The 25,308-nt window shown below is 45.2% G+C and overlaps 2 protein-coding genes across 4 annotated transcripts in view; one reads left to right on the top strand and one right to left on the bottom strand.

Moving 5' to 3' along the window:
- Positions 1–24: 24 nt before the first annotated feature.
- UGP2 (UDP-glucose pyrophosphorylase 2) lies at positions 25–21,013 on the top strand. 3 transcript variants are annotated; one of them, XM_066546355.1, is made up of 10 exons: positions 25–90; positions 6,169–6,296; positions 6,825–6,932; positions 14,208–14,393; positions 15,852–15,985; positions 16,598–16,895; positions 17,891–18,088; positions 18,252–18,494; positions 18,901–19,005; positions 19,929–21,013. In XM_066546355.1, exons 2-10 carry the CDS (start codon positions 6,183–6,185, stop codon positions 20,034–20,036), a joined length of 1,494 nt encoding a protein of 497 aa, XP_066402452.1. In that variant the 5' UTR covers positions 25–90; positions 6,169–6,182; the 3' UTR covers positions 20,037–21,013. The 3 variants fall into 3 exon arrangements, with proteins under 3 accessions (XP_066402452.1, XP_066402453.1, XP_066402451.1); XM_066546356.1 differs by lacking the exon at positions 25–90 and adding an exon at positions 226–337; XM_066546354.1 differs by lacking the exon at positions 25–90 and adding an exon at positions 538–684.
- Position 21,014: 1 nt separating this feature from the next.
- Positions 21,015–25,308, bottom strand: part of VPS54 (VPS54 subunit of GARP complex) — a 48,417-nt gene continuing 44,123 nt past the window's right edge. Inside the window, exons 22-24 of the mRNA XM_066546353.1 lie at positions 25,130–25,237; positions 24,175–24,269; positions 21,015–22,219 (exon numbers count right to left, since the gene is read on the bottom strand). Coding sequence (XP_066402450.1) covers positions 22,114–22,219; positions 24,175–24,269; positions 25,130–25,237 — 309 coding nt within the window. The 3' untranslated portion in view covers positions 21,015–22,113. The remainder of the gene's footprint in view (positions 22,220–24,174; positions 24,270–25,129; positions 25,238–25,308) is intronic.

Here is a 25,308-nt window from a genome sequence, read left to right as displayed (position 1 = left end):
GGCCCCGCCCCCGCCGCGGGGGGAGGGGGTGGGCGGGGGCGCGCGCGGCAGGCGGGTCCCCGCCCCCCGCCCGCGGTGCCGCAGGACGAGGTGGGTTCGGCGCGGCCGCCGCCGGCACCGCCCGGCCCGGGCGGGGGGAAGGGGCCCCGCGGCACGGCCCGGCCCGAGGCGGCGGTGGGGCGGGGCGGGGCCGCCCCCGGCCTGGCGGCCGCGCGGGGCGGGCGGAGCGCGGGGCGGCCGCGCCGGCCCGGCCCGGCCCGGCCCGGCCTGGCCTGGCCTGTCCCGTCCCATCGCTTCCCGGAGCGGGGAGGAGCCGCGCCGGGAGCTCCCCGGGGAGGTGGGCGGCCCGGCCCGGCGGGGAGGGGAGGGGAGGGTCGGGGGTGGCGAAACCCGGGGCGCGGCGGGTCCGCCTCTTCCATTGATGAAATTTAAATTGCTCGGGGTTCGCCGCCCGCCCGCCGGCCCGGGAGGGACTGCTCGGCGGAGGGGCAGCGCGGCGGGCGGGCGGGAGCTCCCAGCGAGGCCGGGGTCGCCGCCTCTCCCGCCGCAGCCTCCGCAGGGGCGGCAGCCGCGCTCCGGCCCTTCGCTGCCCACCGCGGGGCGGACCCCCCGAGCGAGGCGTTCCGCGTTGACCCAAGTGCTTGTTTATTTATTAAAGCGCGAAAATGTCGGCTCTCCTGAAAGGTAAGCTGATGCGCTGTGTTTTTCCCGGCCCCTCCGCCGTGCGTACGCGGGGCTGCGCTGTGTTTTGGGTCCGCGCTCCGGTGCCTCGGGGGCAGCCGCCGGGCTGCCATGTGCCCGGGCTGCCCCGGAGCCCTGCCTGTGACCCGGCTCGGCTCGGTTCGGTTCGGCTGTGCGGGCGCACGCGGGACCGGGCGGCGGGGCTGCGCCCAGGGCTGTGCGCGGCGAGGGGCTGGGGGATCCTGCGGGACCTCGCCAGCACAAATCTCCCCTGTCCGCTGAGCCGTCTGGTAAAGTTGTAGGAGGATGCATGCCGAGGTTGAACGTCTTCGCTTTTCTTCTCTTTCTTCTTTCGTTTCCCTTTTTTTTTTTTTTTTTTTCTTTTTTTCCCTGAGGCTTGAGTGTGGTTTTGGCGTTTTTTGATCCCGATAGGCTCCGGCGCTCTCCTTTACTCCTCTCCGCGTGTGTGAGTGTTTGTGTGTACGTGGTCTGAGTTTCGGATTCCCTGTGAAACGGGGAACCAGCCTGCAAGAGGTCATTTTGGGAAGAAAAATTACTTTGGTGCATTGCCGTTGCAGTTTTCTTCCCCTGTTTTCCTATATTCCTCGTGGTGCGGGTGTGCTTTTTTTTTGTAATGAAATACGTGCCTATAGGGTTCCTTAATATAAATCCATGCAGGCCTATCAACAAATGGCATGCTGCCTGCAGAAGGAACACGAGTAGGTCGTTTGCTATACAGACTTGGGTGTTGCAGACAACTGAGGGCCTTGGCAGGCTCTGGGAAATCACTGTCCATCACAGAGTGGATGTCCGGGGCTGGACAATTCTGGCTGTGTGGAAGCATCACCTGTCTACAAATGCCCTGTGACACCTGGGCAGAAAGCAGGCAGCTGGAGGAGGAAAGTGTTGCCAGCACGTTGCTCAACCGGTCACTCTGAAAGTCATCCAGATAAGCCCTTGTGAAGTTGATTAGGAAAATATATTGCTAATTGTTCTTTTAAAATAGAATTGGCTTATCTCAGACTACTGCTGAAGGTAGCCATGTTGCAGAGAAGTGCTGTTATTTCTGGAATAGAAAGCTGTCGAAACCTATGTAATGATCGCAATTGGTTTTTAAAATATTACCAGAGATTTGACAATCCTGAAAGCCTTAAAAAAACCCCCAAAACCATCCACTGTTTAGATACTCTTTTGTCAGGCCAACAGTACTAAAACGTGTTGTCATGTCAAATGATATTTTTAGCATGAGGATCATCTGCTAAACTGGGAAATTCAGCTGTGTCTGACTGTAACACCTAAATTCTTGGTGTGCGCAGCTGGCAGAGCAGCTTCCCAGGTTGCAAATTTCTGAGTTAGCTCAGGCTAATGTGCTCATCTGTCAAGAAGAGTCAGGGCATAAAGGTTTCACTTCACGTATGCTTCAGTCCAGCATGTGTTGGCAAATTTTGCCTCTGGTAGTAGGAAAATGTTTGTAGAGGCTGAGTGGATATGTTCAGTTCTAAAATTCAAAGTAGTGTTTGTTAGCATGCACATTATAGTGTGGGTATTTAAAGAGACAGACTTTTATCCCTGCCAGAGATAAAAATTGCCTTGAACTTTAAGTGGAATCATTGGAAGTTAAGGCATTCACTCTCTACCCTGAGCACAGAGTTCAAGGGTAGAGCATTTAAAGTTTAGCTGAGTGTTGTAACTTACTGGCCACCCTTCTTAGTTTTTATGCATTACTCTGGCTCCAGGGAGACCTAAATAATTTTCTGCTGTAGGTCTTTCTGTATACTTACTTGGATTGTAAAAGTAATCACAATTCATAACCCTCAGCTCAAGAGATTCCCTACTTTTTCATAAGAAGAGTTCTTGCTTGACTTGTCCCACAACTCCCTCCTGTGCTGCCTCTTTGTAGTACCAAGGCAGTGAAGTTCTCTTCTGTGTAGATTAATGAACAAAATTAATCAATCTTAACATTTTTCTCTGCCTTTAATGTGGAATAAGAGGAAGGACAGCAGAAAGGAAATATGTGCAAGCCCCTCAGTAAGAGGTGACCACTGTTCTCTTCTTGTGCAGTTTTCCTGAGATCTGCCCCTTGTATTGTTTCTGGTAGTGTACAAACTCCTCCTTTCTATTAGCTTCCTCTGATATACCATGATTTGTTTTTATTACATGTCAGTTATAAAATTAGGCATCATAAACCTGCCAGTACTGTTCTGTGTGCTGTAGCTCGTGCTGTGAGGGCAGGGGCCAGAGAGCAGAGCACAAAAGCCTGCTAGAAATAACAGTGGGTGGGGGCAGGAGGGTTGGAGTGAAATTCTCCATGCATCAAACACCACCATGAACTTGACTGAAGTGCCGTCCTGTCTCTGCTGCTTGGGGGAACACTTTCTACCAAAGGCATTAACGTGAGATATCTTGTGTGGTTGTTTTTGCAAAGCCCAGTGTTCTCCGAAGTCTCAGCTATTTAGTCATGCTCTTCTGGTCTGTGCTCATTTCCTGTGTGGGCAGGTCCCCCAAGAGTCTTCCACTACCTTATCCCACCCTTTTCTTACGTCTGATGAGTGTTCAAGAACACTGGTTTCATAAAAGTGGGCTTAGGCTGAAATATGAGGCATTGATTGTGAAATAGTTTGGAAGAGGCATTTCTTTTTAACATTATTTGGGATTTTATAGCCACGTGTATCCTTGGAAATCTCTTCCTGTGGTTATCCAACCCCCCAGCCTCCATCTGATTATTAAAGGCACAGTAACTACTTTTCATTATGGCCTTAGGAAATTTTAGTTACCTGCAGGGAAGAATTGCTTTCAGATATGCAGTTGCACTGGCCTTTCAACTTCCTTGTTGCTGCTGGGTGGGAAGGGAAATCAGTCTTCACCCAGGCTGTGAAATTCAGCTGTAGTTTGTGTTAAAGGACTGCAGTTGTCTTTCTGCCAGCCATAGGCTGGGGTGTGTGAATACCACCTCCTTCCCAAAAGCTCTGAGGGGCAGCAGGAACAATGAGAGCCACGTTCACTCATATCATGCACCAATAATGCTTTGGGGAGCATATACAGAGTGCAGCCCAAGTCCTGGTGGTCAATTCCAAGATAAATGTTCAGAGCTCCTCAAACCTTCTGCCTCACAGTGGCATGTTAAGAGTAGAAGAGCTGTCACGTCTCTTAGTTACAATATTCTCATTCTTACCTATGCAGAATAGATACTTTTCTTGCACCAGGCAAGCACGTGCTTTTATGGACTCCAGCCATATCCTTCCTCTCTCTCTTTCCCTGTAATAATAATAATTGGACTAACAGCACTAGCAATGCTCTGCCTGAGCAGCTGTGTCCTGACACACTGGGTCTGGATGAGGCTGAGAGGTCACAGTAGTTGATAAATGTTAAATGCAAAGCCTAAATATCCCTCACTGCTGATAAAGGGTATGGCAGTGGCAGCTTTGGCAGGTTGGGGTTCAGTAAGAGCTGTCCCATCCAGCTGCTGCTCAGCGTGCCTGATGCCTGGTATTGGAAAAAGCATCAGGTCTGCTTTGCTTTCCTGTGAGGATGTTGGTGATCAAACGTGTTTAGCATTTACTCATTCAGTTTGTGAAGAACTTGGAATATTCCAGAAAAAAAAAAGACCCCTTAACCAGGACATTGACATATATTTACTTTTATGATGCCTTTTTATTTCTATTTGTTTCTGATGTTGCTTAGTCTCTAAGTGCTTTTTTCTGCTAGACACGAGTTTTTGGCTAATGTGAGCAGAACAATCTTTTCCTACTTCCTTGGCAGCCCAGGGAGGCTGGCTGTGCCTCCCTCAGCCCCAGTGTGCTCCACAGCATGACTGAAGGTCTCTGCTGAGACTCGGGATGTGCAGAGTTCCTTACAAGATGTGTTGCATCACACTGGGAAGTTCAGATGTTTGTCAGGCCGGCCAGAAATGAGACATGGCCACTGTTGTTGTTGTTGTAGCAGAAGTGGTGTATTGTAACATGTTGGAGGGAGGGTTGGAAACATGTGAAAGCTTCTCCTGGCAGTTGTTTCCGTGTGCATCACCCCAAAGGGAGGGAATGAAGAGAGTACTTGTAGCAGTTTGGTATTAAGATGAAGCTGGTACAGACCTCCTTGTTTTTCTGTAGGAAAAAGTGCTTCCTGGTGGAGAGCTGCCTGTGTTTTCACACATTTGACCCGGAAAGATACGCCTAACAGGCTTTCAACTCTTACCTGCTTTTACTACTAAATGAAGCATTTGATTTAAAAAGGGACCTATTGTTCAGTGTACTGTTCATCTTGAGCTGGCGTTTTCCCGTGTTGCACCACACATACTATGTGCACTGCAGCACTTGTCTGTCTTTTTTTTTTTTTCTCTCCCTCCCCTACCTGCAAAACAGTGCAGTCAGGAAAATGGCTTCTGTGGGCTTCAAAGCAAGGATTAGATACTGTCGCTGAGGCTGTGGAATACTTTGCTTAGAAAAATAAAATAAAATCAAAATTGCATTAAAATGAATCATTTCTGGTTTTCTTAGACATTCTCAGTAGAAGAGCCTTTTAATGCATGTTCTCAATAAGTAGACTTTAAATGCAGGTTCCTCTTCTAACAATGTTTTCTGTCAGTGTTGCTCTGTTCACTTGTGAAGTTCCCTCTTGTCCCTCTTTTGCACTAGTATTCAGGGTGTTTCCAAAATCCAGCTATATTTGGCAGTGCATCACTCTCTGTGTTACAGGGAAGTGATCACTCAAGGGATTTGGCAGAAATTAAATTAACTGAGGTCTTTAGAGAACATACTCAGAATGTCTTTTGAGAATACACTCGCTTCCAATGCTTTCTGCTGGAAAATAAAGTCGTGTTCTCTCCCGGTTCTTTCTGCAGGGTGGACTTTATAGCATATTTGTGTATTTAGTCTTTTTCACATTTGTGGAGTTTATCACTCTCAAAAACAAAACAAATGCTGAAGTGATAGACAGCCCAATTTTCTAGGTTGCTTAGTAACTGAAATGCATGCTGTAGTGTGAAAATACTCATGACAAAGTAAGGGAATGTTTACTGGAACAAACAGAAGATCCTGTGAAAGTGCACTGTGTAAATAATTAAAGCTTATGTTTATATTTGCTTGTGTAGCAGAGGGATACCTTCAATCACAGTATTCTACATAACTTTTCAGTGAGAAAATTCTTACTTTTCATACTTCTACTAAAGTGTGTTGGTGTGGTGGGATGTGACTTCTCTAGTAAAAAGTGCAATGCTGCAGATTTTTGGATACTTCTTGAGATGGACCATTGGTCCTTTAGGGTACTTTTGAGTTTTGAAAGAAGGGTCATTATTCTTTGGCCCAGTTTAAGATCTGTTCCCCAAGTAACTAGGAACAAAAACATTAGATTCCTGGAATGCTAACACAGTGGTAAAGCAAGACTGGATTTTATGAGTTTATCAGTCTTTTTAAAGAAAATTGAAGGCTGTTTGTAGTCTAAATAAGTTAGTTTGGGTTTTTTTAAAATAATTTTCTTTTATTTTTATTCAAGATTTCAGCCAAGCAATGTCTCAAGCTGGCTCCTCACAGTTTCAGGAAGTCATTCGGCAGGAGCTGGAGTATTCAATGAAAGTAGAACTTGATAAGATCCTTGCGACTGCGCACTCAAATGAGATAGAGGTAAGGAGCATGGAGTGGGTGCTGCTCAGAGCATGAGAAATGGGATGCAGGACACTGAGGCAAATCTCAGAAAGGAGATAAATCACAGATTTTCAGGTCCTTGTTTTTAGGATGTGTTCTGATCCTGTATGGAAGAGTAGCCAGGATACAATGTCAGTAGGAGACTTTCGGTTCCCTCTAGACTGGGTGACGGAGTTATTAAGTGTTTAATCATCTTTAGTTATTAAAGGTTCTGTGTAATCTTCAATGGATTACAGAAAGGGGGGGTAAAGCTGTTATCTTAAATGTTGGGCCAAACTGTAATGACAAAAGACTTGTTGTGTATCCAAGTTGGTTTTGTACTCTGAGTTTTAGTGAAAATGAGCTTTTGGTAACTTCTGGAATTCTACCTAAAGTTTAGCATGTCTACTTGAGTGCTAATGAAATTAATCTCGTGAAGAGACTGTACATCAATTTGTAGAAATGCTTCTGTGATTGAGTAGGTGTGCATTGAATGCCAGCATTAACTAATGCATTTCTTCTTTGTAGCACACTAAAAAGGACCTGGAAGGATTTAAGAAGCTATTTCATAGATTTCTACAAGAAAAGGGACCATCTGTGGACTGGGGGAAGATCCAGAGACCTCCAGAAGATTCTGTAAGTTGTGATTAAGCAACAGTGTGTAAGGAAAATAAAACGGATAATTGCTACTTAAGGCAAATGATGTGTTCACCATTGAATGGGTCTGTCTGCTATGGTTCTATAAAACCATGTAGGACAACACTTTGGGTTCTAACTGAGAAATAATTATTTGTTGACATATGTTGTATGTCTTCCTGAACATCAGGTTCTGCTTACCATATGTGTCAAGTTCTTCGGTATTATTTTGTTAGCTGTTCTGGGAGCAGGGGAACAAAATGGGACAGATGCCATATCACCATTTGGTGCCTTCTCTGGAGGAAACCTGTGTTAGAGGGGAAGTAGGGAGGACCTTTGTTGTTCCCATTTCCCTCCTGCCTGTAGAAGAGGGTTGCATATCTCAGATGAGACTGTTTCCAGCAATCCTTTATGTTTAATAATTTGAAAGGGACATATGGCAAGTGGGCTGGGTAATAGAGTTCATTTAGCAACTTCAGTAACCTGCAGCAGCTCAGCAAAAGTGAGGGATCTGGAACAAGGAGTTGACTGTACGGGGTTTTGGAGCCTGATTTTCTAATGTTGTCTATGTTGTTGTAACTTATAACCTGTAATTTGAGCTGCTGCTGAAAAAACACTATGTATTTTTTCAGCGCTGTTTAGTACTGAAATAAATACTTCCTATTAAACCTAACCTCATTTTACTGATTCATCAGTGGCCTTAGGCTGTCCTTTGACTCTTGTGTAACGAATGGTGTAGTTGTGCTACGAATTCTTGCTTTTCCCAGCCTAGTGATCTTGGCATATTGCAGGAGCTCTGTGTGCTCCCAGGCCTGTGGTTTCTCTGAGGCTCTCTGTGTGCCTCAATTGAGGCTCTGTTCCCCGTGAAAGGCAGGCTGTCCAGTCACTTCCAGAACAGATGCAGGGCTGCTCTGTAAAGCGTTGAAGAATGATGCTGTTTTAGAGCAAGTCTAGGGTTTTTCCAAGGTTGAGTGTTTTCTTTTAACTTCAAAAACATGTGATGTCTCTCTTTTCTGTACTGTAACAGTGAATGAAGTGTTGCTCTGGAGAGAGAAGTCTGCCCTTAATGAAGAGGCCAGGGTGGGAAACTGGAGTTCTAGATAAGATGACTTACAAGGAAGGCTGAAGAAAAGGGAATTTCTTTCAGTGTAGGGGGGCTGAGACTCTGGGGGGATGATAGGTCTTTTAAATATGTAAGAAGGTAGTTAGGACAATTAAAGGAATAAACTATTCCCTGTGCCAAGAGAAGGGATTAAATTACAGGAGTTTGATGCGAGTGAATGGGTGCTTTGTGGAGAGGAAGAGCTGCTGTCTATTTTTCAAGTTTTGCACACCTTCAGTGGAAAAACTTACAAGTTTTGTAAAGGTCTGAAAACCCAGGTAGGACATCTGGAGCAGATGTCAAACTGGAGGTTGTGGCAAGGCTCTGAAATAGATTGGGGGCATATTCCCAGGCATGGGGTATTCCCAAGCATGGCAAGCTGCTGAAAAAGAACTAACTTAAGGTCACAGAGGGCTGAGTGGTGAAGGGCAGAATTATTTCCATATGGCCTGTACTGCTCATTCTCAAATGTGTCCCTGTGCTAGGTAGCAAAATAGCTTTTGATGAGAGAGAGAAAGGAAAGAATTCTGCAAAATCAGTGACCTGCAAAATCAGGTGACTTCTGGTCTGATAAGATGCATGCATGATGGGAAGTGAAATTTTGCTTCCTAGCATGAACTCTAAATCAAGTAATCATGCTTGTTGGTAAGTGCCACAGAAGAGAGCTGGGGCAGAATATCTGCTAACAAACTTCCTTCTATGCCTTCTTCACTTCATAGTAAATACCCCTTTCTCTAGGGATACTTGGACTTCCTGATCTGACAGGATGTGGGTTTGAGTGCTTATGAAAACTGAGAGCAAAGATAAATTTCTTTATTTTTTTCTTTTTTCCTTTTCGCTGGCCATATGGTTTCTGTCTCTCCCTGCTGTATCCACTCTCTCCTTTTTAATGCATCAGTCATGTTAGGGACATACTGTGGAAAATGAAAAGGGTTCCTCATAAGACACATTCCAAGGGACCTTCTCCCAAATTGTTCCTTACTGAGGAGTATGAAATATGGAATTATTAAATAAAAGTTGATTTCAGAAAGACCAGAATTTCAGAACTACTGGTCTAGCTAGTATGGGTAAGAACAATATGAGCTTTTAGAAGGGCTAAAGAGGGATAACTTCTGAAGGGCTACAGAACTGAGTTCTTTGGGACAGGTATCCATCTGTGAACGCATATTTAGTTTGAGTGCTTCAGTTCCAATTGAGTTTTCTTTTCCCATAACACCTCAGAGCATATTCTCCTCCTGCTCTTGTTACAACATCACAGGGGTTGGTGCATAGAAAAAGTGTTTGCTGGTAATCTTGCAAGTCCTTTATAATTGCAAGTGATTTATAATTGCCTGTAGGGATGACCTTGTTTTATGAGGTGGTGGGATGCTTGGCTGCTTGGACAATTTCACACTGCAAGGATCGTGGTCTAGAAAGCACCAAATTCTTTGCAGTGTGTATTTATTTGCCTGTGATTGTTTTGGAGACTTGCTTTGCTGCTGGGAATTCTGGCAGGTCTAATCTTCAGCTGATCCCTAATAGAGCAAAAGGCAAATGTTGAGGTATCTATGTGCCTCTGTGTGTATGAACACACAGACATACATGTGTATCTGTAAACAGAGGCACACAAATAATCTGCCAAAGTGTGGGTTTGTTGCTTTTTCATTTATTTAGCAGCTTAAAAAAGTTCATGAATGTTGTGCAACTCCCCAAAGGGTGACAGTTAGCATTGACTCCATGATTGCAGAAGGCTGATCAATTGCTTTATTGTTCTATCTTCTACTATACTGTACTTAGTAAGAAGCTCCTAACCCTTACAGACAGTCCCATACAGCTTTGACCTAATTGGTCAATCAATCCAAACACCATCCAGTGTCCAATTAAGAAACCCCCCTTTGGTGACAATCTCCATAAGACATTTCACATGTGCACAACAACAGGTGCAGCAAGTGGAGATAAGAATTGTTTCTCATTCTTTTCTCTGATCTCACAGCCCTCCCTAGGACAATGCCTGGGGAAGTCTGTGCCTGCTCTCTGTGGCCCGAGAGCTGCTGCCACACATGAATAGTTTATTGGATATATGGCTTTGTCCTTTGGGTGGGGAAGAGTGTTTCAGGCTTTTGCCCAGTACCAAGGGACAGTGCTGTGAGTGCTGTGCAGAAGCAGAATTTCTGATGAGACTTCTATAGGCCATCTAGTGTGTTATCTGTTGTATTTGTTCTCTGAATGTAGCTTCTGCTTCTTCCTGAAGACAAGTAAAGTCAGTAAATTGAAACAGAAATTATTGCTTTGTAGTATTCCTGTTTTTCTCTGCAATGGGAGATTCCATCCCTGACCTCCATGTTTTCAGTGTAACAGCTTATACTGATGATAGTAACAGAAGATTGAACCCATTTCACACTATATTGGTAAACCTCTGACTTGTTTTTTCCTTCCAGATGCTTTGCTTTCATATGTCCAAAGGCTTACAGTGATAGCTCGCATAGTTAGCACCCATTACTGTTACAGTCTCCAGAGAAGAAAGTTCACTGAGAGTGCCAGTTAACAGGGAGAGGAGGTAAAGAATGTGGACATGGCAAGTGTAACTTAATCCCCTCGATGTAGATTACAGCCATCTGTTTGTTTGAATTGGAAGCAATAGCAAAGTCCTGCTGGGAGGCCTCTGAGAGAACTGCAGTGATCAAGTTAACCTCAGAACAGCAATGCAGAACCTCATCTGGGATGTAAAGAGAGCATCTGAAGCAATGTGAGTGTGAAAGGAGCTTGTCTATTAGAGCCTTTGTTTTTTTCTTCCCCAGAGGTTGGATTCTTGTCTGCAGCTCAGGTTGTCACCTCAGTGAGCTATATCATGAAGGAAAAGAATGAATGTTATGCCCTTACTCAAAAGCTAAATATCTTCTTAATCTTGAACTTTGGAAACAAGTTTTAAGGGTTCATAGAATTGTGGAATGGTTTGGAAGGGATCTTAAAAATTGTCTTGTTCCACCCCCCTTCCCTGCACAGGGACATCTTCCACTAGACCAGACTGCTCCAAGCCCTATTGAACTTGGCCTTGAACACCTCCAGGGATGAGGCAGCCACAGCTTCTCTGGCTGAGCTGTTCCTCTGCTTTACCACCCTCAGAGTAAAGAACTTCTTCCTAAGATCTGATATAAACCTCACCTCTTGTAGTTGGAAAGTATTCTCCTTCTCCTGCCCATATCAGCCTGTGTAAGGAGTCTCTCTTCCTCTGTAAGCCCCCCCTAGGTACTGGAAGGCTGCTGTAAGGCCTCCCAAAGCCTCCTCTTCTCCAGGCTGACCACCCCCAGCTCTCCTCACCCTGACCTCACAGGAGGACTTTTCTCTCTCTGATCACCTTTGTGGCTCTCCTCTGCACTGCTCTAACAGGTCCACAGATTTCCTGTGCTGAGGACTCCATATCTGGGTGCAGCACTGCAGGTGGGGTCTCATGAGGGCAGAGACCTCTTAACGTGGTGCTATTTCTAGGACTGTCCCTTGGTGCTGAGTAAATGTTTCCTCAAGCTGTAAGTACATATTAACTAATAGGGGCGTCCTCCTTTCCGGTCTGCCCACGATGACAGCCCTGATGCTCATTTTGTCTGTCTCTGACAAACTCTTGCAAGCCTCCTTGCAGTAGGAGTAGGCTGCTGGAATCTGTTAGTCAAGCTCCCAACATTGCCTCATCCAGGCTGTTCCAAGAAATCACTTCTGTGACATTGGCTGAGAAACAAAAGAAGCTGCATGTGTCATCTTAGAGCAGTCCCAAACCAGGGCTGCCAGACTGTCTCAAGCGAGTGACACTGCAGCCATGCATCTGGAAGGCATGGCATTCCTGCCCCTGGCTTTTCCTGAAGAATTTCCCCATCAGCACTTACTTGTCAAGCACACAGTTCCAAACCCTTAGAGCAAGAATTGATTTTTATTGCTGTGGAGCACTTTTCCAGTTGTGTATAAGCTTGCAGGTGATGAGGTATTTGTGCATATTAGTGCCTGCACATGGCTGGAACTGCTGGATTGATAGCACCGGAATCCAGCAGTCCTGGTGCTGCAACGTTCCTGCTGGAACTTGACTTTTTGACATTTGTTATTCTCTGAATTAAAGACCCTTCAAGATCCAGGGCTTTATTGCCAAGTTGATGTTTCCAATGCCTGTGCCAGAAGAAACTGAAACATTTAGTGAGGCTGAGTCATAAATTTTGTGTTGCAACTGGTGAAACATCCAGTGAACTGAGTCCTTGATGGAACTGTTACCTTCTTCAGGAATTCTACTCTGAATGTTCTGCAAAAGCTGGTTTCAGAGCATGATAATGAAAGCATCAAAAGGTAGTTGGCACTTTAGCAAAAGCAAATGATTTTTGAGGCAGTCTGGCCCTGAACTGAGTGTCAGACTTTCTGCTTTTTGTGAGTGATGCAAGAAGAACATAGTGAGACTTAAAAGTTGAGATAATTTTTTTGGATGTTCAGACAGTGTCAGAACATCATGGATGTGACTCACATCCCACCCAGCTAAAGCTTGAGATGAGATGTTTTTAATCCATGTACAAGTCCAATGCAGGGTGTTCCTGACCTTGGAGTGGATGGGAAGCAGTAAATCTCAGCATAAGTCTCTGTATGTCCTGCTGGTAGCAGCGTGTTCATTGAGCTTCCCGATGCACCTCCAAGACATTAAACCCAGGATTTATCATCTCATTGTTAATGAGAAGAACAGTTGTTTTTCTGGGTGCTTCAGCCTGAGCATAATCTCTGTTGACAAAGCACAGCAAGAGTCCACTTTCTGTGCACTTCTGTTCCTGAAAAGTTCTTGGTGATTTGGAAGGAAGCTCCTGCCTGTGTCCTCATGAAATGACAGTGATTGTGGTGCTGTTTCTGTCCCAGCCATGAGACCTCCACGTGGAGTTATCTTCTCTTGCAATGCATCCTATAGGTTTTCCAGATGCCATGGGCAGAATTTCCCTCCTGTGAGGGATCTGCCCTGCTCTGCTGCCCATGGTGTCCCGGAATGCTGGAATTGCGCAAGGCGTCCTCTCTACCCCTGTGTATCCCAGTGAGAAACATGACCCTTGTTCCAGGGCAGTGTGAATTTCCATTTGAACCCCAGCCCTTGCCCAAAGCAAACACAGCTCTGAAAACTACTCTGTATGGATTTGGTTTTGGAAACCAGCTCTGGATCTTACACACCCCTTATCAGAATTAAAATAATGTTCTAGCAGCTAGAATGCTACAGCACTGGAACACCAGGGCTTTTCTTCAAAAGAAAATCTCTAAAAGGGCAGGCTAAAAGATAATTGTATTGATTCTGGTCTAACAGTTTTGCAATGATTCTTACTGTGGCATTGTTACCATTATTTCTTTGACTTAGGTGCTTTTAGTAAGGGGGCAACAGTACCTAATGGGAGGCACACTGTTATTATGAGTCTGATTTTGCTCTCCATCACGAGCCCCAAATGCAGCCTAGACTCTGTTCTTAAGACTGTAGGAAACAGCTGTCAATGAAGTAGATGACTTCCTGTAAGGTCTGTTATGAGCTGGATGAACACATTCTGAAAAGAGCAGAATAAGAACTAGGAACTCTCTTCCAGTCTGTATCATGTTGTCAGGAGAAATGAATTGTATCAGAGTAGTGGCTGGAGTAAGAATCAGTGTAGACTGAGTTAAAGAACCAACATTTTCCCATTTTCCCAAGAATGTTGCCTTTGACAGCCTCAGAAAAAAAAATCTATGAGTTTAAGCTGCTCAGGGAAGGAAAGTTATATGCCTTGCATATAGAGCCTGGTTCTTAAATTGTGGCCTGACTGGAGGGGGAGAGGGGCCATCCTATGGAGCAGTGAGTTAGATGGTCCCCAAGAAAACCCCCTGCCCTTCTGCAGGGCAGGAACAGGGTTGTGACAAGTGGTGTAACTGGCCTGACTTCTCATCTGATTGAAGCTAATGTTGCCTGGTGTCACAAAGTCTTTAGAACGTCTTGAGAAAAGAGGTTATTATAGTAACAAACCAGGTTATTTGTATCATAACAAAACAGTTACTGTAGACTCACTTTGCAGATGTTCTTTAGTGTCATAAGACATGTGAATAAATGTGGGTTTTGTCACCATATTTTAAGTTTTGAAAGTTTTTAGAGAAAGCAATTTCTTTCCAAATATCTGACTGCCGGGTTTGGGGTTTTTTTTTCTTTCTTTGTTCATTTGTTTTCCCAGATCCAGCCCTATGAGAAGATCAAGGCCAGAGGCCTGCCTGATAACATTGCTTCTGTCTTGAACAAGCTGGTGGTGGTGAAGCTCAATGGTGGCTTGGGCACAAGCATGGGCTGCAAAGGCCCCAAGAGCCTCATCGGGGTGCGGAACGAGAACACCTTCCTGGACCTGACAGTGCAGCAGATCGAGGTAACGCTGGATGAGCTGTGCTCACTGCCTTGCAGGAGGCAGCACACACTGAGCTGCTCCTGCATGGCTTGTTAAGAGGGATCGAGTGGAGGCTTGCCAAAAGAAAGAGGAGAGGGAGATGAGGTCTGGTGCTGGGGTGAAGCAGAGAATTCTGTTGAGAGAACAGACACGAGAGGGGCGGTATGGTCAGCGACTGAACTCTGTGCCCCTCACATGTGTTAGCACAAGTGTGATCCAGGCTGTGCACAGCAGCCTGGACAGGGGGATTGTGCCCAGGAACACAAGCAGTCACACTGTAGAGCTTGTCTGGCTTGGATAACTCCTGGGCTTGTTTCTGACTCCGCCAGCTGCAAGTTTATCTTTTCAAAAAAGGGATTTTTTAATGTGCGTTAGAACAAAGCTTTTCACAGCAGCTCCAAGTTCCTTCATGCATTTAAACTCTTGCACTGGAAGAGATTGTTGGCATTTTCCTCTGAAGAAAGAGGAGCAGAAGAAAATAACAGCTGCTGGTGTTGGGAGAGGACATTTTGGCTTATGTTTTTAATGCTGAATATTCCTCTTAGAGCAGATAAGGAAGACAGACAGTTATTAGAGTGGGAGGTTGGGTGTGCCTGCTCCCTGGTTTCTGGAGTGCCAACAGTTTTTGCCTCAGTGTGATGTTGTTTGGAGTGGCTCTCCCATGTGTTAGATGGTTCTACGACAAACTCAAATTTACATCCAGCTGATGCAGCCCTTTCTCCAAAGCATCACTGTGGAAGTCTCTGACTCCACCAAAGCATAATGACCCCAAATGCTCCAGCAGAGGAGGGTGAGCTGATACACAAAGCTTAAAATTCACTCAAGGGTCTTTCTCTTTTCCCCCTGCCCCTTCTGTTTTCAGTGGAACTGCTGTGATCTCCGATTTTTTTTTTTTTTTTTTGCATTTATTGTGCACATGGAAATGCTCTTATGTATTTCAGCTCCATGCTATAGATTCCCAAATAATTAACATGGTGACATTTGATTTATTATGTGCTCTTGATACAAATACCCATCTCTGTCTGCTAAGAAAATGTGGAAGTGCTTCCTGTGCAGAGACAGTGTGGAAATGTCACCTTGACAGACTGCAATGATTCGATGGAAAATAAACCTTTTGTAATCAACAGTAGCTATATCTTAAAGTGATCATTTTGTGGCATTGTGGTTTCAAATTTTAGACCTCAGTGCAGGTTTAAAAACAAAGATTCACTAATTAAAGATACATTAATTAGTGTGGGTCTTATCTTTACAACTAACAAGGATTTATTTTCCTTTACCCGATTGATTATTCTTTTTGTAGCATAAATGCATCTCTTTTTTTTTTCTCATGCATTCATTATTTCCAGTCTGTTTCACCTAATTTCTTTCTCCTAAAATCTCAGGTGTCAGGAGTTAAAGCTAATAATACATGCTGAATTTACCATTTATTTTCCATCTCAGCATTTAAACAAATCCTACAACACCGATGTTCCTCTGGTTCTCATGAATTCCTTCAACACAGATGATGACACAAAGAAAATCCTGCAGAAATACAGTCACAGCCGTGTGAAGATATATACTTTTAATCAAAGCAGGTATCAAAAGACTTCTCCACTTGGGGTAGAAGAAAACAGCTTGATTCTTCATAGTCCAGATGGGGTGGATTTGAGTTTGAGGTGTCTTCTGTACCTGTGTTCAGTCTCTTTTGGGCCTCGTGCTGAGACTGAAACACCAGGGGTTGGGCAGAGTCAAGGGCAATGTATTAAAACTGGGGAGAGGGGGTGTGTGGGCCCCAGTTTCTAAGAAATGTACAAATAGTGGTGTACTGGCTGCTGGCCCCTTGATTCCTGAATTTGCTGTTAGTATCCTTGGGCTCTGGAGGGAGATAGACCATGGTTCCTTATGAAGAACAAACTCTAGTCCAGGTGGCTGTTGGGGTCAGAGGGGTGTTTGATATGCTCTGGACCTGCCTGTCAGAGGAAAGCTGGTTTGCAGTGTGGCCTGAGAACTGTGCCTTTACATCCTTGAGTAGATTGCATTCTGTAGCTTCTCAGTGACAGCTCAGAATGTGGGAGGGTCTTTCAGTTCAGAATACTCAGGAAAAGCACACCTCCAGAAGCCCAGGGAGCTGCACCTTAACTGTAATATTTTTATTTTATGCTATTCTGACGCTGGTGAGGATGTAACAAGACCCATTGTCCTCACAGGTACCCCAGAATTAACAAGGAAACTCTGCTGCCAATAGCCAAGGATGTCTCTTACTCAGGAGAGAACACGGAGTGCTGGTACCCTCCAGGCCATGGAGACATCTATGCCAGCTTCTACAACTCTGGGCTGCTGGACAACCTCATTGCAGAGGGGAAGGAATATATTTTTGTGTCCAATATAGATAATTTGGGTGCCACTGTGGACCTTTACATTCTTAACCACCTCATGAACCCACCCAATGGAAAACGCTGTGAATTTGTCATGGAAGTCACAAACAAAACCCGGGCGGATGTGAAGGTAAAGGGAGATGGGTGAGAGTCTGAGTGTGTTGGTGGCCATCTCCAGCCTCCTCTGAATCCATGGATTCAGGCATACACCCAGTCTCCTCATAGCTATTTTAGGCACCATTTAACACATCAGCTCAGATCTAATTTGAGATGCACAAAATCAGCAAGTTTAGGAAGTTGTAATTCATGGAACAGATTTGATCTGTGCTCTGGGCAGCAGCAGATGAGGACAGTCTGGGCTGGCCTGGAAGCACAAGGGATGTGCAGGGTGCAGGTCACAACCTCTGCACCTTCTCCAAACTGTCACATACACTGGGGGCAGAAGCTTGAAGCTGGAAGCTTGAAAACAGCATTGAGGGCTGGGATGCAGCAGTTGTGTCTCACAGAAAACTGCCTGAGCCACTTCCCAACCCTGCATCGCACAGCTCTGTGTGGCACAGCTGCCCACCTGCTCCTGCCCTAGCCCCTGGCTTTGTACCAAGTCCAGGAGTGGCATTTCTCAGAGGTTTATGACATGTATCAAATACTTGTAGCCTGCAGTAATTTGTCCTACTACTCTGCTCTGCTTCTCTTCTTTTGTATGTGAGAATGAGGATTTGTATTTTCTCTGTATTCATTTGGGAAGCTCTGACTTAGCCCTGTAAAAGCACAGCAATGCACTGTAAGAATACTTAGATTTAATTTACCTTTTGCTCCATCATCTGACAAAGTACTGCTGAGGGTGATTTTTGACAACAGCAGCATTTGCAAAATATTCTCAACAACCTTCGTTAAAGGAATGAACGATCTTGGAGTGCTGAAAGATGATTGTTGGGCAGTCCTGACTGTACTTTAAACATGCTCTATAATTAGTAACCTGGTAGCTGGTTACTAAAAACAAGGAATGTGTTTTCTCTGGGGTTCAACTTCAAATGCCAACAGACCAGTGCATCTGCCTGTGTTGAGGGGAAGATTTCTCTGGCTTCTCATGAACAGGACTTACACCCTCTCACTTGCCCCTTGCAGGGTGGCACGCTGACGCAGTATGAGAACAAGCTGAGGCTGGTGGAGATAGCTCAGGTCCCTAAAGCACATGTGGATGAATTCAAGTCTGTGTCGAAGTTCAAAATATTCAATACCAACAATTTGTGGATAGCTCTGTCTGCAATTAAAAGGCTGCAAGAGAAGAACGCCATTGACATGGAGATCATTGTTAACCCAAAGGTAATCAGCTGGCAAGGGTTTAGAGAACACTGACCCAAACAAACTTTTAGTTTCTGGGTGGGTAACAGGCACTGCTGCCTCACAGAGCCAGGCTGGGGACGTTGGGCTCCAGTTCTGAGTGCCAGGACCTGCTCCATGTGTTCACGTGAGTTTTCTCTTCCAGACTCTGGATGGAGGCTTGAATGTTATCCAGCTGGAGACCGCAGTTGGTGCTGCTATCAAGAGTTTTGAGAACTCTCTGGGGATAAACGTCCCTCGTAGTCGTTTCCTGCCTGTGAAGACCACCTCGGATCTCTTGCTTGTGATGTCCAATTTGTACAGCCTTAATGCGGGGTCTCTAACCATGAGCGAGAAGCGTGAATTCCCAACAGTGCCTCTTGTCAAACTGGGAAGCTCCTTCACAAAGGTAAACACCTGGTGTTCAGCTCTGAATAAAGACACAGCTCATAACAATAACTGAGTGAAAAGTGAGGTTTGCTTTATCTACCTCTGCCCACCTGGGCCTTCCCTTTTGTTCTTTGAGAAGGCTGTAAGAATACAGATACTGGCAGTGCATGCTGGGTGCTCCTGCAGTCCTCAGCTGAGCTGGCTGTGTGAGCTCCCCAGAGCTCGCTCAGCCTTGGTGGGCAGCCCCCCTACTGTTCTCACACTTGTTTCTAAAAGAAATCACAATTACAAAGTAGCAACTTTTATATTGATGCAGATGTAGGTTATGGGAAGGTTCCTGAAGAGTATTCAAGAGGCTTCTCCCATGCTTGTCTTAATCCAGAGATGACTTTAATACGGTTTCTTTTATTTTCCCTTTCCAAAAGGTTCAAGATTACCTGCGGAGGTTTGAAAGTATTCCAGATATGCTGGAGCTGGATCATCTCACGGTTTCAGGTGATGTTACATTTGGGAAGAATGTTTCACTAAAGGTGAGTGTGCAGTGGGGATGATGCTGCAATAAACCTGACTGATCTCTGCTCCTTGGCAAGTGATGCTGAGGCAGTGCCTCTACACAGAGTCCATAGGAGCACTCCTGGGAGTTGGGTAACTGGCCCAAAGATGGCAGAGGCCATGGCTGGACAGTGACCCTTGTGATGGAGTGCAGGATGTTGCTGCCAGAGCTGATGCTCCATGCAGGCCCAGGCTGAGAGGAGGTTTATTTATGAACCTTGAAAGCACCACAGACGTCACATCTCTGTTCAAACACTGCTGCCACCTCTGCCCTTTGGCTCAGTCCCAACTCCCTTCCCAGGCTGGCCTTACCACCCCTTTTCAGGCCCTTCTGCATTGCTTTGGGGTTCTCGATTTATTAGTAAATGTTGGAGCTGAGCAAGTTTATTTCTCTCAAATTCTTCCTTAGGATCTTGCCAGTCCTGGCAGCACTTGCAGTTTTCTAGGGCAGTTTGGCAGCTGCCAGGGGTGGAAGGTGGTGCTGCATCCCCTGGCACAGGCTTAGGCTGTGGGCTCTGAGCTGTCCCTCTGTCCCCACATTTGCTGTTCAGCTGGAATAGGAGCCTTCCTGGGACACACCCAGGGTGGGGGAAACATTTTTCCACTTCAAGCAAACAGAAAAGACAAGAACCCTTAAAGCAACCATGTCTTCAACTAAGTTACCAGTTCTGCTTGTAAGCCAATAGGCTCTAGCATGGTAATTACAGAGGTTCCAGTAATGCTTGTTTAAAACCTTTGTTCTGGGGAGAAAAGACTCCCAAATGTGTATGCAGAAACAATACAACTAAAAGCATTGGTGGTACAGCTGACACTTGACTGCTCCTCCAGGCAACCTATGCCCTCCTTCCACGTCAACATCTAACAGGTTTCTGAACCCTTGTTTTTTATTCTGTCTCCCTAGGGAACAGTCATCATCATTGCAAACCATGGTGACAGGATTGACATCCCAGCTGGAGCTCTACTAGAGAACAAAATCGTATCTGGCAACCTGCGGATCCTGGACCACTGAGTCCAGGAGAGGGCACGGTCAGGGCTGGGGCTGCTGTGCCCGACCAGCCTCGTCGTGGAAGAACCTTTTAAGCATTAGAAATCTAAGTACACAGAGGGCCTATGCTTTGTCATCTTCACAGTACCCTGCAGTATTAATTTAAAATTAATTTCTCTTGCTTATCTTTAAGCAGCCACATAAGCGCCATGGATGTGCGTAAGTAATGCTTCAGTCCTAAAGAGATTCTGTAACTCAGTTAATTTAACCTTGAAGTGCAATACTGTTTGTCTTGCGGGAAGATGGACAGATCCTCTTTGATAAGAAGTTCAGAGGCTCGCCCTCGACCATTCAGTAGTTTTGAATTGCTTGTAACTGCAGAAATAAAGCTGTGAAGCAATACTGGTGGGACAACATGGTTGGCAACTCCTGTGACATTTCAGAAAGGCACAGTTGAAAACCAAAAGTTTCACTACTGCTAAACAGGCTCTTAAAACCCTGTATTTCATGTGCTCACAACCTGTAGCCCTCTTCAACCCCCCCAAGCTACAAGTGGGATGTCCTATCCCAGTTGTATGTCGAGGTACTGGGGAAAGGCTGTCAATACCTCCATTTCCGTATCGTGAGAGTGGGAATCATCCGTGTTCCAAACTTGCCCAAAGAATCCAATACTTGAGAAAAATGCCTCAGTAGCCACGTGTGGTGTTTGCTTTTTCACATCCCATTTAAGACTGGATCTCCTGTTAATATCCTAATCTTTGATCTGCCCTCTTTTTTCAATAAATGGATCACGTTGACTACACCTATGTTCATATTGTCACAGCCATGTATGTTAATTTATCTTCTCTTGAGTTTCTAAATTTGTACAGGAATTGAAATCCCTGTCCTGATCATTATTGATTTCTTAATGTTTCTCTTGTATTTACATGCAGACAACTTTATTTTATAAGCTTAGTATAACACTGGTATGTATCATTAAAGAAGTTGGTCTTTAAAAACAACTGTGATTTTAGAGCTTTATTTTGACTGACAATGAATGACACATGTTATGCTACCAGGTCAGCATGCCTGGCTGAGGGCACCACAGTCACACACACACTGCAGCAGCGACCATTCCATCAGACATGATCATCTCAGGGTTAGGCACTCAACTGGGGTCAGGTACAGAGGGGTGAGGTGAGAATCACAGGCACTTGTACTGAGTACTGGCAGCCTCCAGTCTGTTAAAGGTAGGATTAAAAACTCCAAAAGAGATGGATTTCAGCTGCACTCTCCTTAATGGTGCAGCCTTTTATAAGCAGCCTAAAAACTTAAAAATTCTTCCTGCCCCGTTCTTTGTGTCCCTGTCCCTCCCCTCTGGCAGAGGCATTGGGCAGCTGGAGGTGGCCATCCTTACACCAGCTTTTTTCCCACCTCCCAGTTTCCCCAGGAACCCCACTGCTACCCTGTCACTGCCAACCAGGGTCAGGTCACTCCTCTCCCCCACAGGAACAGCTTTGAGGAACTGGCCCTTGCTTAGAAAATCTTGTCTTCAGATTTTAGGTCCTGAGAAATCCCCTGGAACAGGACTGCTCCCTAACAAAGCTGAATCCTATATGCGAGCAATCAAAAGACATTTATTTATATAAAGTTCTGTAAAAAAATAAATTTTAGAACAGCATAGTTTCATAGAGAAAAACATTTTCTACAGAGTTCCAACTGCAAGATTTTTATATTGTACCATCATTAAATAAGGTGGGACACCATGTGAATTTCATTGCACTAGAAGAAATGCAAAGCATCTTTTTAATATAAAGATATACAGAGCATTCTAGACAACTACAGCTGTGTTACAGCTATGTGTTCTTTTGGATTTGGTCCAAAGAAACCTGAGTCTGTTTCCAGAGAGAATGAAAAAACATTGCACAGACAGCTGATCACATGTTTCTTGCTGAGGACACTGGAAGGATCTCTCCCTGCAGCTCCCTCTGAGTCTAAGCTCCCCCGACTCTCAATCCTGCCCTTTCTGGGGCTCTGGGCTCAAGTATTCACCTCACCATCGTCACACTGCTTAGAAGAGTCAGTCTGTTGTCAGAGCCAAGTGACTGCTCCCAGCGGATTATCACCTCTTCTGCTCCCAGATTTCAGCCATGTTTAGATCTAAGTTGCTAAGGCCTTTCAGAGCTTGAAGGTTTCCAGTGTAAAAAGCCACATCTGAAGTAACCAGCCTGCAGTGAAACACACAACAAGATTAGAATGTGACCCCATCACATCCACCTGGAGAGCCTGGACAAGCAGACAGAGTTTGTCGAGGACTTTGGCACACAATTGCTACAATACATGTTCAAATCCTATGCCTGGATTAGATATTTTAACTATCAGTTCAAAACTCAATGCTATGGATGTGGTTTATTTTACAGCAGTGATCATCCATAACAGGATTACTGCTGGGTGTAAAACTAGTTCTAGGGAAGGGAGATCAAACCATGAGTTCAGAAAACTCAGCAGGAATTAGGCATTTAAAACTTCTATTCTCTTGCTGTAATCCCAGGCTTATCTAGACTTAAACCCCCCATTCCATTCCAACTAAGAATATTAATTATTGCAACATTAACTTCTGTATTCTAGAGGGTAATAATTCTATGATTCTAGCATTAATGTAAAAAGCAACTGAACAGCACAACAGCTGTATTAACAGTTTATACAGAATTAAAATCCCTCAGATACTGTTGAAACATGTCAGGGATCATGATGCTTCTTGCTACCAAGATGTAGGAACAGAAGCTGCATTTACATAGCAAAAAAGTTAACCAGGATTCACAGACCTGGATTTTTACTATTATTACAAAAACAAGCAGTTTAAAGAGAATGAGGATCAGAAAGCCATGTTAAAAACCTGGTCAGTGAAGACTGCTGGAACAACAGCAAGTGCCATCCAGGGTTTGATGTTCCTCTTGTCAAACAGCCCCAGCTCCCTAGGAGATGTGTCTGAAGTACAAAACTGCTGCCATCAGACAGTCCTGGGCCAGCTGAGACCGCCTGACTGCTGGGAAACACCCTCAGCAGGTCACCAGGAACACCTGCCCCAACCCTTCTAATCCAAAAGGGATCCAGGCCATGCAGCCACAAGGACAGAACAAAACCAGCAGCACAGGATGAAGACAGCACAGCACCGTGTGGGACTGGAAATGCCAGTGAGAGAGACCCTGAGCACAGCCAGGGCCTCACTTCAGCTGGGGCTGCAGTGGATACTCCGTGAGCTTGGTTACAAACACCTTTATAAATACCAAAGGCAATGGAATGTCACACCACGAGTACACAGAACCAGTTCAGATAAACTCTTGCACAAAGTACAAGGAGGAATGCACATAAACAGGAGAAGCAACAATAAAATGGAAAGGAACAAAACTTTCATTCCAGTGACACTTGAAGCATTATCAACTTTCTTCTCTGACTTCTGCAACCTAAGACAATCTCTTCATGCATGTGGGTAGGCCCATGAGTTTCATTCACCCGTGCTACACTGCAAACACATCATAGCCCCCAGGTCATCAGGAACAATTAAAAACTCCACTATTTCAGGGGACAATCCATCTGACAACAGAATTCAGCCTGCAAGAGGCTTTTCCTGTGAGGTGGGGACAGCAGGCATAGCCAGGCACCCTCTCTCAGGACAGGTACCACTGACCTGTTTGGGGATGGAGTGGGATGTGGTAGGGAAGGGGAAAAGCTCTGTGAGCATAATCTCTGTTTCAGATCTAGCTCTGCTCTAAATACCATTCCTGCAGAGCTGCCCACTGCACAGATGAAATGCTGCTTTCTCCTATTTTTACTTTGCCAGCACCATGAGTCACCATCCACATTTCAAAACTGCTTCAAGAATCACACAATTCCTGCTAATTAAACTGTGGCTGCTGTTTTCACACAAAGGGAGAGAAAGCAATCCATGAGCTGAGGACAGCTACCAGCAGGTTTCCAGTCGGACAATGTCCAGCTCCCAGTCTGTTACCAAGTGGATTGCACTCCTAGTCACTGTGGAATGGCACAAGTACTGTAAGCAAGCTCCAAATGGGACATACTAAAACATGGAGCTGTGATTCTGGAATCATTACTTCCTTGCAGAAGATGCCCTCCCAGTGCCTGCTTATTTAATCAGTGAAAGGAGAGAAGAGCCCCAGCTCACCCGTTCAGAGGTCCTCCATCATTGACCACATTGAGGTGGGCCAGCTGCCTCTTCAGGTGGAGTTTGTAGCTTGCGTTAATTCGTAAAAACAGCATCTGGAAGAAAGCACAGCAGCAGAGTAAGGAACTGTGCCCATGCTCACATCGCTGCCTCCAAAGGCCAAACACACTGCCTCAGTCACTGACTTTTGGTTTTGTTTCTGCAGCTCACATGGTTCCTCCTTCTGCCAGTGCTTCAATCTCACCCTTGGCCACACACAGTGTGTACCACACAGGACATCCTCACCTAGTCACTGCGTGTGGCACTTGCAGGACATGTTCTTTGGAATGTGAACTTTTCTCCTCTGATGTCTGAAGTATCTAGGAACTTGTACTAAGCCTAGAAGATAACAAATCTCTTTCCTGTGCTAGAAGGGACCATTAAATTCAATGTGAAAGAGAAATGACAACTTGTGTTTGATGACTAAATCTGTCCTTCCTGTCCTTAAGGTTTGCAACTCTGCAGTAGCAATGACTGCAGCAAACTTCTGCAAAAGCACACCTGGTAAAATTTGGGCGTGTAATACATTTCGGGACTTTTGGAAGCCACTGATTCTGAGCAGTGTTATAGAATAATCCTCTCAGAGGGCTGCACTCAAGCCTGAAGTGTTGCCATTTGCATAGCATTTCAGCACTAATTCCTGGATTGCTATCTCTAGACATTAAAAAGCAGCTCAAAATCCTGAAATCCATTCTTTTTGTGTACCTCATTGGTCTCCCTACACATTGGAAAACTTCCTTGTATTCCTTGTAGTTCGTTGTAAGCTGTCCGTGTGACTGCTGCCAAGCCCTTTAATGTGTGGGTTTCACCAGGACTCAAAAAAGAATTCCCTCTCCCCAGATAAAGTCTCTCTTGTTCCCAAGGCCATGTGCGTTTGCAAGCGAGCTGTGAGATGAAGCTCAAAAATAACATTCACCTGAGTTTGCTCCTCAGGAAGGAGATCATATATAGCTTCATGCATCTTTGCCATTTGCTTGCAGATATTCCTGAAGCATGCTGAAGGAACAGGGGCTTTCACTTCATACTGGAAATAAACACACAACCAGTTAACTCCTTTCTGCCACTTTAAAATGGTTTATGTAAGAGAGCTCCCAA

This window comes from Molothrus aeneus, chromosome 3, assembly GCF_037042795.1.
Source record: "Molothrus aeneus isolate 106 chromosome 3, BPBGC_Maene_1.0, whole genome shotgun sequence".
NCBI classification, from domain to species: Eukaryota; Metazoa; Chordata; class Aves; order Passeriformes; family Icteridae; genus Molothrus; species Molothrus aeneus.
Note: the sequence above shows the minus strand (reverse complement) of the source record. Positions and strands in the feature narration are given on the sequence as shown.